General features: G+C 33.2%; 1 protein-coding gene across 1 annotated transcript in view; it reads right to left on the bottom strand.

The window, feature by feature from the left end:
• Window positions 1-3,529: 3,529 nt before the first annotated feature.
• LOC110106294 overlaps window positions 3,530-13,579 on the bottom strand; it is a 24,580-nt gene continuing 14,530 nt past the window's right edge. The window contains exons 13-14 of the mRNA XM_028697906.1: window positions 4,183-7,020; window positions 3,530-4,064 (exon numbers count right to left, since the gene is read on the bottom strand). Of these exons, the coding sequence (XP_028553739.1) occupies window positions 3,688-4,064; window positions 4,183-7,020 (3,215 nt within the window). The 3' untranslated portion in view covers window positions 3,530-3,687. The remainder of the gene's footprint in view (window positions 4,065-4,182; window positions 7,021-13,579) is intronic.

Here is a 13,579-nt window from a genome sequence, read left to right on the forward strand (position 1 = left end):
TATTTATTTTAAGGCTATTAATTTAAAGGCCATATCATATTAAAAAAAATGAAATGATTTATTACAGCATAAAGAAGAGGAATCAGCACATCAGCTGGCATAATATGGCTAATAGTTCCTTTAATCTAACTTTTGTTGGAACAATCTTCGAGAGAAAAACTCACAAAATCTCCTAATGAGTGAGAGTCCAAAGTCACCTATATATTAGGCAACTTTGACGATCACATCCCATCTTTCTTTTAGAGAAAGAACATCTCCATTAGTTCTATGTTTATGGTGAAACAACATACAAGAAGTGGGCTTGGCTGGTTCAATTGAATTGACCCCTAACTAAAGTAGGAAAAGCATAATTGAGCGGGGGAGCAGTAGCGAGCGAACGAGCGAGAGGTGCGGGCAGTGCAAGGGAGTTAAAATTGTGCGAATGAGCAAGGAAACATGTTCGGATGCGAAAAACAGTGACTCTCCAAAGGAAATAACTTTGATTCGATCACTAATCATATGAACAAAGGAAAGCATAGAATGAGAGAAGGCAGCTATAGAGAAGAAAGAAAATGAAAATTTGTGAGAAAGAAAAGAATTTGGATAAGGAAGAAAAATAAAGTGATTGTAAGGAGTTTATTTTCTTTCTCCATTGCTAAAATAGTTAAGTAATTTATTACTTTATTTTATTATTTTGGTGAAGGAGAATATGGGGAAAGAGAAGGAAATTTGGAAGAAATATCATCAAGTATTTTAATTTAATTTAATTTAAATTAAGAGTAGTAAACTTTCAATAATTTTTAGAAATTAACCATTGATTGATGTAAATTCTTATGTAAGATAGATTTGTTTATTTAATTTAGACAAGTTGAATGCAGTAAAGAAGAAAAAAGTAAGTGTTCAACTACTTTATTATTCGGTGAAAGATAAGCTATTTTATTTTATTTTAAAAGAAAGAAATTTAATGTTTTGTATATAAAATTGAGATATTGGGATTTATATAGGCGGTGAAATCTTTGATTCGACGAAAAGGAAGATCAATTGATTGAATAAATTGACCATTAAGCTGAGATAAAATAATGATTTCCAATAAGAGTTCTAGGAAGTGAATATGTATGAGGTACTTAAATATTAATATATATATATGGCACCTACAAATCACCGTAGCAGAAGGCAATGAATGCTACGTCACCTTTATAATCAATCACCATTCAATGTTAAGCATATATATTGATCTGTTACGAGCAAAGGCTGATGATACTATAATATTACAACAAATGTAAGCGTCTACACGTGTAGAAGACCTGTCGTGCACTCAACACAACACCTGCCGATAAATACAAAAGAGATCTACAACATATACAAAATTCTACGAGTTGCCGTAAAAGACCAATAAAATTTTTAAATATTCCAAAATACCCCCTCACGCATTGAAATATAAATAACCCATGGACCCCAATGAGCGTGTTATGGGTACACACATGACATCTAGGGATGCTGCGTGAGTTAGTAAATGAAGTTAAGTTCAAACCTAATCCTTCTGCATGGATTAGTAGAAGTCAACACTACTCAAATTATTAAAAGAATATATTGTCACGCTGTTGGCTAAAATATTTGTTTTAAATATTCATATTAGATATTCAAGGTCTATAATAAAGAAAATTCACTAATAATGGCTTACAACCGATAATGAACCCAATCTTTTGTCGACGGGTAGATAGAATCGATAAGGTTCGACCCATAAATAAAAATCCACTTTTTACCTTGATAATGGTTGTGTTGACAGAAAATATCAATCAAAGGGGTTAATTCCAAACATTTGAAGTGCCAGTCAAATACCCACTAAATCCAAAACTCAAAAAATATCAAAAATTCCAAAACATTTAAAATCAAAATTCAACCATCAATCACTTAAAGTAAAATCCATCAATCATCCGTAACAGTTTGTCAAGGTGGACAAATTTGAAAATACACTTTGACTCACAAAGAGATATTGTCTGGTTGATAATATAACTATGATTCATTTTCAAATCATCTATTGCTAGCAAGGATGTTGTATGTGTCATGCCACCAAATGACACCATAGATAAACGGTTATGACCGAGGCCCTTTGAAACTGGTGGTCTGCCGCCAATTGGCACAACTAAACTACGATCATGGAAAGAGCCTGTATGTTCTTAATACCATCATATCCTTGATATATGAATCAATAGAATATAATCGATAGGGCACAAAGCCCTCTGTTAGCTAAGGTGGATTTAATTTTGTCCTTTTAGGCAAATATTCACCCCAGGTCTACAAGGCACCCTTGAACATAGCAACCCATGACTACCGACAATGATCCTTCTTTTAGGTTGGGTCAACTACCTCCTTTGACTAAGTAGACTAGGGACCATGATGACCTGGGACAACGAAACCATGGGATCTTGATCGAGACCATCATCCATTCCCCCACCTTTCACTTTAAGTGCATGATGGTGAAATTTTCAATTTTAAATATTAAATCTCTAAATATCAAACCTTTGTTGCTACTACATGCCATATATTACGTGTTTTTACGTATCTGATTGACGACTAGCCTTAATCAAAAGTTCTCTCTCATTACTGGGAGAGGTAATTAACTATAGGGGCTTGCACCTATAGAAAACTAGTACTCAAATCATAAAGTCCTCGCAAAATGAGGGCAAAATATATGGGTAGTGACTTATCTATAATCTCAATCTGCCTTCCCAAAATTTACCCTAGAACTTCATCCATTAAAACCCCCCGAAAAGCAAAGGGGAGGTCGGCGCACGAATTTTCGGAGACCACGATAACTTTTTAGTATAACAAATTTAAGCTCATAAATTTTTTGTACTGAAAAGGTGCTTTTAAAAGAAGTAAGAATGCTACCCAAACGAAGCGTCAATTTTGATTAAAACTTAGGGTCCATTTGAGACGGTTGCAATTTTTTATAAAGATGGTTGTAAAATTGTTGTGAATGAAGCAATTTTTTAAAAAGCTGTTGTAGAAAATAACTTCCTAGCATAAAAATTATTAAATGTAGTGAAAATGCAGTGGCCAAATAAAAATTATGGCCGTGATTTGAAAATCAAAACGATCATAAAGCCGTTCCAAACAAAGCCTTAATGTAAGTTCTAAATTTTAGTAATAATCATTAACCTTATTTAATGAGAATTAATAAAGCCTTTTATAAGTTTAAAATGGAAGAATACATAAATAATATTAAAACAGATTATAATAAACAAAATAGACTTGAACAGATGTGAGTTAATGAAATAGACAGTTTCATTAATTAAAACAAAAAGCTTTCTTATTTGGATTTACTATTAAGTTAGATATGCTTAAGCTTTGAGCTTCCACCTAATGATATAACAATTTTTTTTTCTTTCAATTATATAAATTTTCTCGTTGTTTGAAAATTTTTAATAAGAATGAACTCTTCATTCATAAATTGATGATGAAATCTCATAAGATAAAAATAAACCATTTCCTTACACATGAATCATCTCAACAGATATTAATTTACCCAAACTATTATAGTCAAACATTTTAAGAAAGTGATTAAAAGAAGAATAGAATAAAATTGCACAAGTGCTTATGTATATATTAGCTGTACTTCTCTGATAATTAATCAAAAGCTAATTACAAACTACATGAAGGCCGGGACTTAAGACAAATTAAGAATCATTGCTTGGCTTTGATTTTCTAAAAGAAGTCCTCATTTCCATCAGATTGAAGGTAGGAAACTCTAATTGCATGCAATTTTGTAACCACATCTCTCATGGATGGTCTTTCCTCTAGTAATGAAGCTGAGCATGAGAGAGCTACTTCTGCCAAGGAAAGCAAGCATTTGTTGATGCTTTGACAATTGCTGATAGTATATCTTTGCTCTTTAGTAAACATTTTAAGATCTATGATGTTATTGATTCCATGAGGAAATGCCATTTTAACATGATTATATAAATTTAAGTTATCATGGAAGATATCATCAGTAGGCCTTCTTCCAGTAAGTATCTCTAGTAGTATTATTCCAAAACTATAAACATCTGCAGAGGTAGACGGGCAAGCTCCTTCACCATATTCTACAAGTAAAATGAGTTTATATATTATATGAAAGAATTACTTTAAAAAAGAGTATATCATATTAAAATAGAATGACATGATTAATTATAACATAAAAAAGATGAACCATCAAATCACCTGGGGCAATATAACCAATAGTTCCTTTTATCGCTCTTTTATCAGAGTAATCTTGGACAGGCATACTCATAACTTCAGAGAGCATTCTTGAGAGTCCAAAATCTCCTACATGCGCAATCATGTTCTTGTCTAGTAGGATGTTGCTCGGCTTTATGTCACAATGAATTATTGATGGTTCACAATTATGATGAAGATACTCCAAAGCATCCGCAACATTGATGATAATGTTCAATCTCTTTTCTAGATAAAGAATATTATCTTCATCAATCTCATTTTCTTGGTGTAGCCTCATGTCCAAGTTTCCCTTTGGCATGAATTCATAAATCAAAGATTTAAAATCTTTGCCTTGATGATCAATACTAGAGCATGAGTTTAGAACCCTTATAATATTACGATGTCGTACTCTTCTTAATGCATCACATTCAGATGTGAAACTCTTAAGAGCTCCATGGACCTCAAGATTAAAAACTTTAATAGCCACAATATCTTCATAATCTCTTAGGGTGCCTTTATAAACAAATCCATATCTTCCATGTCCAACTAGATTTGAAGTGGAAAAATCATTTGTAGCTCTGGCTAATTTTGTATAAGAAATTCTTGGAAATTGAGTGTTTAAGGATGACTTTGATGAATTTCTGCTTTGGCCACTTTGCTTTTGATTTCTATAAAGCAAAGTATAGCACATCACAAGGGCCAATATCAGAACTAGTATGCTGAGAATTGGGGCCAAAATTTTAATTAAATTATGATTTCTTTTTTTTGTTGATGATGAGCTGACAACACATCTTGGAAAATCAAGTTTTGAAATTCCTCCACATAGTTTTTCATTTCCAATGAGGGAGATTGCTGAGAAATTTGCAAAGACACCTTTGTATGGCACCTCACCTTCAAGATTATTAAATGACAGATTCAAGCGCTTAAGAAACATAATATTTTGTAGGGATTGAGGAATAACCCCTGATAAATTATTATGCGAAAGGTCTAGTGTTTCAAGGTTCTTTATGTTCCCTATAGAAATTGGAATGGAGCCATGAAAAAAATTGTATTCTATATTTAATTGAAGCAATAGCTGACAACTTCCAAGTGATTCTGGTATTTCCCCTGTTAAATTGTTATTGGAAAAATCTAGAAACATGAGATGTTCAAGATGACCAACTTCTAATGGTAGAGTTCCAGTAAAAGAGTTATAGGATAAATCTAGAGTATCTAAAATGGAATGCATGAGAAAAATCCCTCTCGGAATCAAGCCACTTAGATTATTTTGCCTGAGATTCAAAATACTGAGAATATTAAGATTTTTTAGTGTTGAAGGAATAGAACCTGTTAATTGATTAAATCCTAAAAATAAATTGATAAGTTTTGTGAGATTGCCTAAGGAATAAGGAATACTTCCCGTTAAACTATTATTAAATAAATTTAAATCTTGTAGCCGTTGAAGATTTCCAATGCTCTCAGGTATAGGACCTTGCAAAAGATTTCTCTCCATCCCTAAACAATTTAATTTGGCGTACTTTCCAAGTTCAAAAGGGATGCTTCCTGAAATATGATTGAATCCCAATATCAATTTTTGAAGCTCAATGGAGAGATTCCCAATTGATTTTGGAAGCATTCCACCAAGGTTATTGCTACAAAGGGCCAAGGTTTCTAAGCTAGTGCAATTAGTTAAAGAATCAAGAAATCTCCAGTCCTTTGCATCAGCTGCTTCAAGCTTATTGTATTGCATATTGAGGTATGTAAGGTTATGCATTTTTCCAAGATCTGGTGGCACCACTCCTGTAAAATTATTATCTTCAATGTCTAAACGCCTGATACTGGTAACATTTTGAAGAGCTTGGTGAAGTGAACCAAAGAAATGATTTCCACCAATATAAAATATTTCTAGGTATGGAAAAGCTTGGGCAATATTAGTTGAAATATCACCATAAAGGTGATTACTTACTAATAAAATTATTCGAAGTGATGATAGGTTGAAGAATGCAGATGGAATGCTACCAGAAAGATTATTCCCTGCCACATTTATATGTTTTAATTTATGAAGGCTGCCAATCTCTAGTGGGATGCCTCCCCCTATATGATTAGAAAAGACACGAAGAGTTTCTAAGGAGGAGAGATTTCCAAGTGAAGATGGGATGGTGCCAATGATGCTATTGTTACTAAGATCAAGATGGTTGAGCTGTGACATAGAGTTTAGGGTTGCAGGGATCTTGCCTGTAAGCTGGTTGCAACAGAGATCAAGAACTTGAAACGCAGAGTTATTTGCCATGAGAATGGGGGGAATGTCTCCATGAAATGAGTTAAAACTCAAGTTAAGATATTGCAATCGTTGCAATCGAGCAAGATTTGGATGGATCTCACCATTGAGCCAATTGAGGCTAAGATCGAGCCTTCTGAGGAAGGTGAGATTGGCTATGGAAGGAGGAAGAGGACCGACCAATCCACTGGAGCTGAGATCCAAGGCTACAACTTTGTTTTGATGCTTGTGGCCGCACGTGACTCCTTCCCATGAGCAGAAGTGGGTTGTGTCGTTCCATGAGTTGAGAACGGTAGAAGAAGCGCCATTAATGCTTTGCTTCATGAGTTGACTCTTGAAGGCAACGAGTGAATTGTAGTTTGTTGTGTTGGTGTTTAGGGTTGAGAGCAATTGCAAGGGAGATGAACTGACAATGAAGAAGAAGAGAATAAATAAGAGCATAATGGTACCGAATGAAAATTTCTCCATTGAATAAGAGGAATTAGTGTGGTAGGATCTGTATATCCTGTAAGGAAGAGAAACGGAGTCGTTCAGAACATCCATGCATTCTTTCATGGATTTATAGAAAAGAAGAAGAAGAAGATTAAATTAGCATATCTCCATCAAAATTTATATTATATGTCTTTAAATGATTTTAAGGCTTGTTAATTCTCATTAAATTTTAATCATAATAATTATTAGTATTAATTTTTAGTTGGAAAACTTTCTAAAATTAATGCATTTTGTGGAATTTATTTGGCTATGATTATGCAACGACTTTTCAGTCATGATGGCGAATCTACATAAAAAATTATCATAAATCTTGGATCAAATATAAAATTTTGGAATTAATTTGAATCACTTGAATTTTATTGCTGACAAATTTTTACTAAAAAAATAACATCTTAATTTTATATCTTGCATGATAATTTTGTCTTGATTGTTTTCTTATAAAATAAATGATTTTTTTTAGATTAAAAAAAAATGACTCTTAATAAAATTGAATTAAGAAAAATGATTTATTTATCTCTCTTTGTTAGTATGTGTGGAACATGATTCAAGTATTTATTTTGTCCTCATTATCTTATGTAGAGGACCTCTCTAATTATATTCATTTGAAGGTATTACAATGCTTTGGTCACATATAGAGCAACGAGCGTACTGTATAAATTTTTTAGATAATTTGAGGTATTTGTTTGCCTAAGAAGGGCAAAGAAATCCCATTTTAAGTATATTTTTAAAGTTCTAGAATTGCAGTTATATGGAGTCCTTATTCATCAACTACTACTTAGAATAGTTGATTTCGATATTGTAGAAAAGAACAGAACACTTTGAGTAAATAAATTTGCAATGATTTTTGGATTTTAGTAGGGAGAATTTTTATCTAATGAGGAATTCATGAAAATGAGCAGAGTATGAAGTTTATTGGCAACAACATCAGTGGGGGTAGAAACTTTAAGAATCAAGACTTGCCGAAAGAATCCATATTGTGCATTGAGAGAGATGATAGATCTATGTACACTTTATGTTATCTTGTGAATGATGTTCTACTCAATAACGGGCGGAACCAGTCATAATTTCCAGGGGGATAAATTTATAAGTAATTGTTGGCATATATGTTGGGGGTCCGCTGCCCCCGGAAAAAAAATTGATTTACTATTTCTCTTTATATTTTGTTCATCATTCTCTAACAATAATACATCTACACAATGTGTTTAATTGTACTAGGTGCAATTGCCTAAAGACCATTGTTACGTCCTAGAGTATTCGCGGTGGTAGAGAAATATAAAGTTTAACGTCTTAACTTTGTACAAAAATCTGGCATGCAAACAGATGAAAGAGATGGTGCGATATTCATAAAAGACCCTTCCTTCGGGGAAGGCCTTAGGTTGACCATCAAGATGGTGTGACATTCAAGATTTTCATGTGGAAAACCCTTCAAGAAGGCGAAAAACCCACGGGGCTTAGCCTAGTTTGAATGAATCCACAAGTATTCCAGTTGATTACAAATGAGGCCCTTCCTTGGGGGAAGGCCTTAACTTGATGTACATCTTAAAGAGTACATTACATAATGTGGATAGAAAGAGTCACTGTTAATGTGTTCGTCGGGTAGGAAGGACCATAGTCGGCGGGCGACAGAGGTTGGAAGGATCGTAGTCAGCGGACGACAGAGGTCGGAAGGACCGTTGGCTGATGAAAGAGGTCAGAAGGATTGTAGTCAATGGGCGACATAAGTAAGAATGACTGTAGCCGGCGGGTGACGAAGATCAGAAGGACTGTAGTCGATGGGTGATGTAAGTCAGAACGACCGTAGTCGGTAAGCAACAGAGGTCGGAAGGACTATAGTCGGTGGGCGACGTAAGTCAGAAGAACCGTAGTCAGCGGGCAATGGAGGTCGGAAGGACTGTAGTCGGTGGGCGACGTAAGTCATAAGGACCGTAGTCGGCAGGTGACGGAGGTCGGAAGGACTGTTGTTTGACGACAAAGGTCTAAAAGAAGGCGTCATGTATAAGTCTAGTGACGAGCGGAGGTCTGGCGTTGGGTAGAAATTTGGTGACGAGCAGAGGTCTGACGTCGAGTAGAAGCTTGGTGACGAGCGGAGGTCCGGCGTCGGGTAGAAGTCCGACGTCAGTTGGAGGCCGTGGAGAACTCCGGCGTTAGATGGTATTTGAGCAGAACTCCGGCGTCAATTGGAGTTCAGGTGAAACTTTGGCATCACTTGGAGGTCGGGTGGAATTCAGGTGTCACTGAAATCCGACGTCACTTGGAAGTCGGGCGGAACTCCGGCGGTGGTCGAGGAGGAGTTTCTTCTCTCCTTCTCTTCTTCTCTTCTTCCTTCTTGCTTCTTCCTTCTTTATTCTTCCTTCTTTGGGTCCCCTCTCAAGAGAAATGAGGGGCTATTTATAAGGATGGCATTACCCGTAAATAGGAGGAGGATCAAGGGCAAATGGGGAGTGGTTTGGATGGACGACCGATATTGAATCCCTTGATTGTGGACCGTTCCTCAAAAATTTGAAGGTCTTAATGATAACGGAATTCGGCGATCTTGGGCTCGTTGGATTCGTCTCGTTGAGCTGCTCGATTCGACTATAAGAATGTCATGTTTGGAAACCGTTTGGTAATCAAAATGGTGGTCTGAACCTTCCAACAGTGCTTCGAGTCTTTGATTCGGACCCATTTGGGATTGGATTGAGTTGAATTTGGTGTCGTTGGGTTTGTATTTCTGAGACGCTCAGTTCAACCTAAAGTTTGCTTAAATCAGAGTTCAAATAATCCAGATTTAAAAATAGACTGAGGTGGACAAATTACCTAAAGAATATATATATATATATATAGCCCTGCCCCTGCTCAATCATGATAAGAAAAGTGTTATTTTTACTGTGCTCATTGCTTTGGTTGAAGACAAGAGAACATAGTTTAGACACAAATGAGATGGTTTATAATGGGAGGTGATTATAAAAAAAAGATTGAATAAATATATGATGCGATATGACAATATTTCTCTGAAGAAAAATGCCTCAGGAGAGTACAAAATCATTAATTTATCATAAAACTTAGCATAATGTTTTAGATGCATAATTATTTGAATATTAAATATATAAATATTATTTGCCAATGCATTTGTGGAATTCCAATCAACAGATGACTTGACTTTAAAGTGAACGGTTCCACTGATTTTTTTTTAAATTTATATTTAGGTCAATCAAGATAAATTTATACACGCATCACATACATAAGACTCGAATCTATGACCTCTTAATTGATAGTGAAAGTCCTCAACTAATAGATCAAGATGAGTTGCGTGTTCCACTATATTTCTCGCATTAATTATATAGCAACCTGCAACGATCACATCATAGAGAAGATTCCTTTGGAAAGTGATGGAAACATTACTAATGACTTCATCACAAATATTGGTATTATTGATTAGATCTAAAATTATTCAAATATTAGATTACAAGTTTTTTAAACCCATCTTATGAATATTGAAAATTCATAACAATTGTCTCAATAAAACGACTCCAACATCATAGATGACATTATTTCTTTTATACAATATAGTGACAACTATGATTTTAATTAGCGGTGTAATGGAGTCGAGCTGAGGCTGCTGAGCTGTATGTCAGCTTCAGTTTGACTCGATAAATGACTCGTTAACTCGCAAATCATCTTGTTAAAAAAATATTAACATAAAATATAATATTATTCAAGAGTTCAATATAAATATGTTAAACATGTTTAAAAATTATCTTATTTTCTTATATCGAGTGACTCTTTATTATTAATCTTTTAATTTCTCATTTTTTGTAATTTATTCTAATAATAATTACTTGAATCAAATTATTTTATCTATTTCATTTTAAATGAGCTAACTCAAACTCATAGAATTTTGTTCATGCTCGAGCTTGAACTCGACTAATTAATCAAATTCAAGCTCGAGCTACTCGAGCTAGAGATGAATCGAGCTCTGAAATGAAATTAAAATTAATATCAATATATCAAATTTAACTAGGGCAACCTCTGTATGAATAAAACGGAGTTTTAGTACAAATTTTTTTATTTTTGCACTAAAACTCCGTTTTAGAAAGCAATAAAAAAGCCGTCCCAAACGAAGCCTAAGGCTTTGTTTCGGACAACCTTCTTACTGCTTTCTAAAGCAATTTTCTAATACAAAAATTTCTTGAACTAGAAATTTTTGCACTTAAAAGTTGTTTTAAAAAGCAGCAGGAAAGCCGTTCTAAATGAAGCCTAAAATTAATTTATTAGTTCTTGCTTTCATTCTGATATTTGATTGAGTAAAACCTATTTAAGACATTCTTATGAAATGTCTAATTAATTTATTGGCGCAAAATCATTTTTATTATCTTATTAATTGCATCATCAGAATATATGTCATCCATTACGTTAGGAATTTTATCCCTAGCTAGCTAATCTCTATCTCCTTCAATTCATATTTTCCAATTTCCATTGCGTGTTCTATTTCAAGTCAAGCACAATAATTGTACTAGTAAAAGGGACGTTGACGGAGATTTCAATATATTTTCTTCTGATCACAAAATATTAACTACCCTAAACTTTTCATGATGCACGCCTACAACATACAAATGCAAATTATCTAATATTTTCTTCATGAAAAAAAAAGTAAATTTCAATATGAAATTTAACTTTATATGACGTCCTATATTAGCGGAATTCTTCCTAGAGTAAAACTCTTCCGTATTTTAATAAATAGAGTCATAAACCTCGCTGAATATTTATATGACCTTTTGAATGTAAGAGCTCATCAACCCTTCTTTCTATCACCTTATATGTTTCCAGTGAATACATAGCGTGCGACTTTAATTAGCTTGTGACAAAATTTTACGGCTACATTCTTTCTCTATTCAACATCTTCAAAGATTAGTGATATGTTTTGATATACTTCATACTCTAAAAATTAAATTCAACATCTTCAAAGATTAGTGATATGTTTTGATATACTTCATACTCTAAAAAAATTAAAATCCTTCCCGTGAGACCTTAGTTTACCCGCTTGAAATTTGTAAATGTTTAAGCCAACTTCCAACTACTTTAATTCTTAAACCTAATTTAAATCATGATCAAATAATATGAACAAGTTACAATTGCGCATATTAAGAATGTAAAGATGCAATTTGTCATTATTGTAATATATCATATATATTAATGGAAGGTAGTTGAAAGTCCCTCCATTTATATTAATATAAGTAAGAAGGTAGTATAAGTTTTGACTAATTTGATAACTCCAAGGAGAAGAACATAAGAGTGAGGATAGGAAGTGCAAAATGTTTTTGAACTGTTAAATATTATGACTACATGAATCAGCTTGCAAATGCCGAAAATTCTTTTAAATTATTGAAGTTTTTATCAATATTCGAATAATATTTAGGAATTATTTCAGGGAGTAGTTTATTTAATAAATTAGTAGAAGGAGCATTCAATAATTAAAATTTTAAATAGGAGCTAAATTCTTCAAATTATTTGGAGCTAGTAGAATGTGCATTCTAATGCCCAAAATAATTTGCGTATTCAACTTAAAGAGAGAAAGATATGAGAGAGAGGAGGGGAGAGAGTCCACGAGTGAAAAGAGAGAAAAGAAATTTTATTTTAAAAAATAGTTTTAAATAATTATTAATTAAATATTTAAAATATTTTATACTTAATATTTAAAATATATTTCAATGTTTCTTAAATATTTATATATTTAATTATATTTAAATAATTAGTTAAAATAATAGCTAAATGATATTATTTAAGTTAAAATAATAGCTAAATAGTATCATTAAATAAATACTTTTAAATATATTTTTACTCATATTTAAAAAATTTAATTGATTGTTAAATATTAATTATTTTCTAAAACAATAGTTAAAGTAATAGCTAAAATGATTATTATTTAACATTTAAAATAATAATTATTTAACAGTTAAATAATAGTTAAAATAATTATTAATCAAATATTTAAAATATATTGTACTAATATTTAAATATTAAATATCAATACTCTCTCCCCTCTCTCTGTGCCCGTCAACTCTCTAGCTCTCTCTCTCTCACTACAAAAAAATTGTCAAAATTTCTCCGATATAAATTGGCCAATTTCCGTGAGAGATTAAGCTTTCCGGCAGATATTTTTCCACTGCAAGGAAACGAGAACCGGCGGCTCATTTTCGGTAAGAATTTTTTCTAACAGCTTTCTAACTAATTTAGGTTGCAATCAGTTCGGTGGTCAGGGCAGCGGTTGACCTAGAATATCCACTAAAAATTTCTAACATATTATCCAACGATCTAGCCACCGGAGATTACAGACGAGCACACCACAGATGAACTATGAGAAATATCCAGTGGTATTACTGCCCGCATTAACCGCCTCTTTTTTTTTTTTAATGACGGCTAGTCCACCAAAAAATGTCCATTAATTTTCGACGGTTTTTATTGCATATCAGCGGCCTAATTTATCCTATGATATCGAGGTTTCTAAAAGTAAGTTTTAAAAACACGAAATTTATTAAAACCATACCGGCGTTGGCTATATATGGCGAATGTAAATGCGTCGGCTAGAGAAGACGGAAAGTAAGAAGTGTGAACTTTGCTTCAACTGATTATCTTCAATTTGCAAAACAGAAAGAGCACAAGACAAGAAGCATAGAG

Source organism: Dendrobium catenatum, unplaced genomic scaffold (genome assembly GCF_001605985.2).
Source record: "Dendrobium catenatum unplaced genomic scaffold, ASM160598v2 fragScaff_scaffold_1021, whole genome shotgun sequence".
Classification (NCBI taxonomy): domain Eukaryota; kingdom Viridiplantae; phylum Streptophyta; class Magnoliopsida; order Asparagales; family Orchidaceae; genus Dendrobium; species Dendrobium catenatum.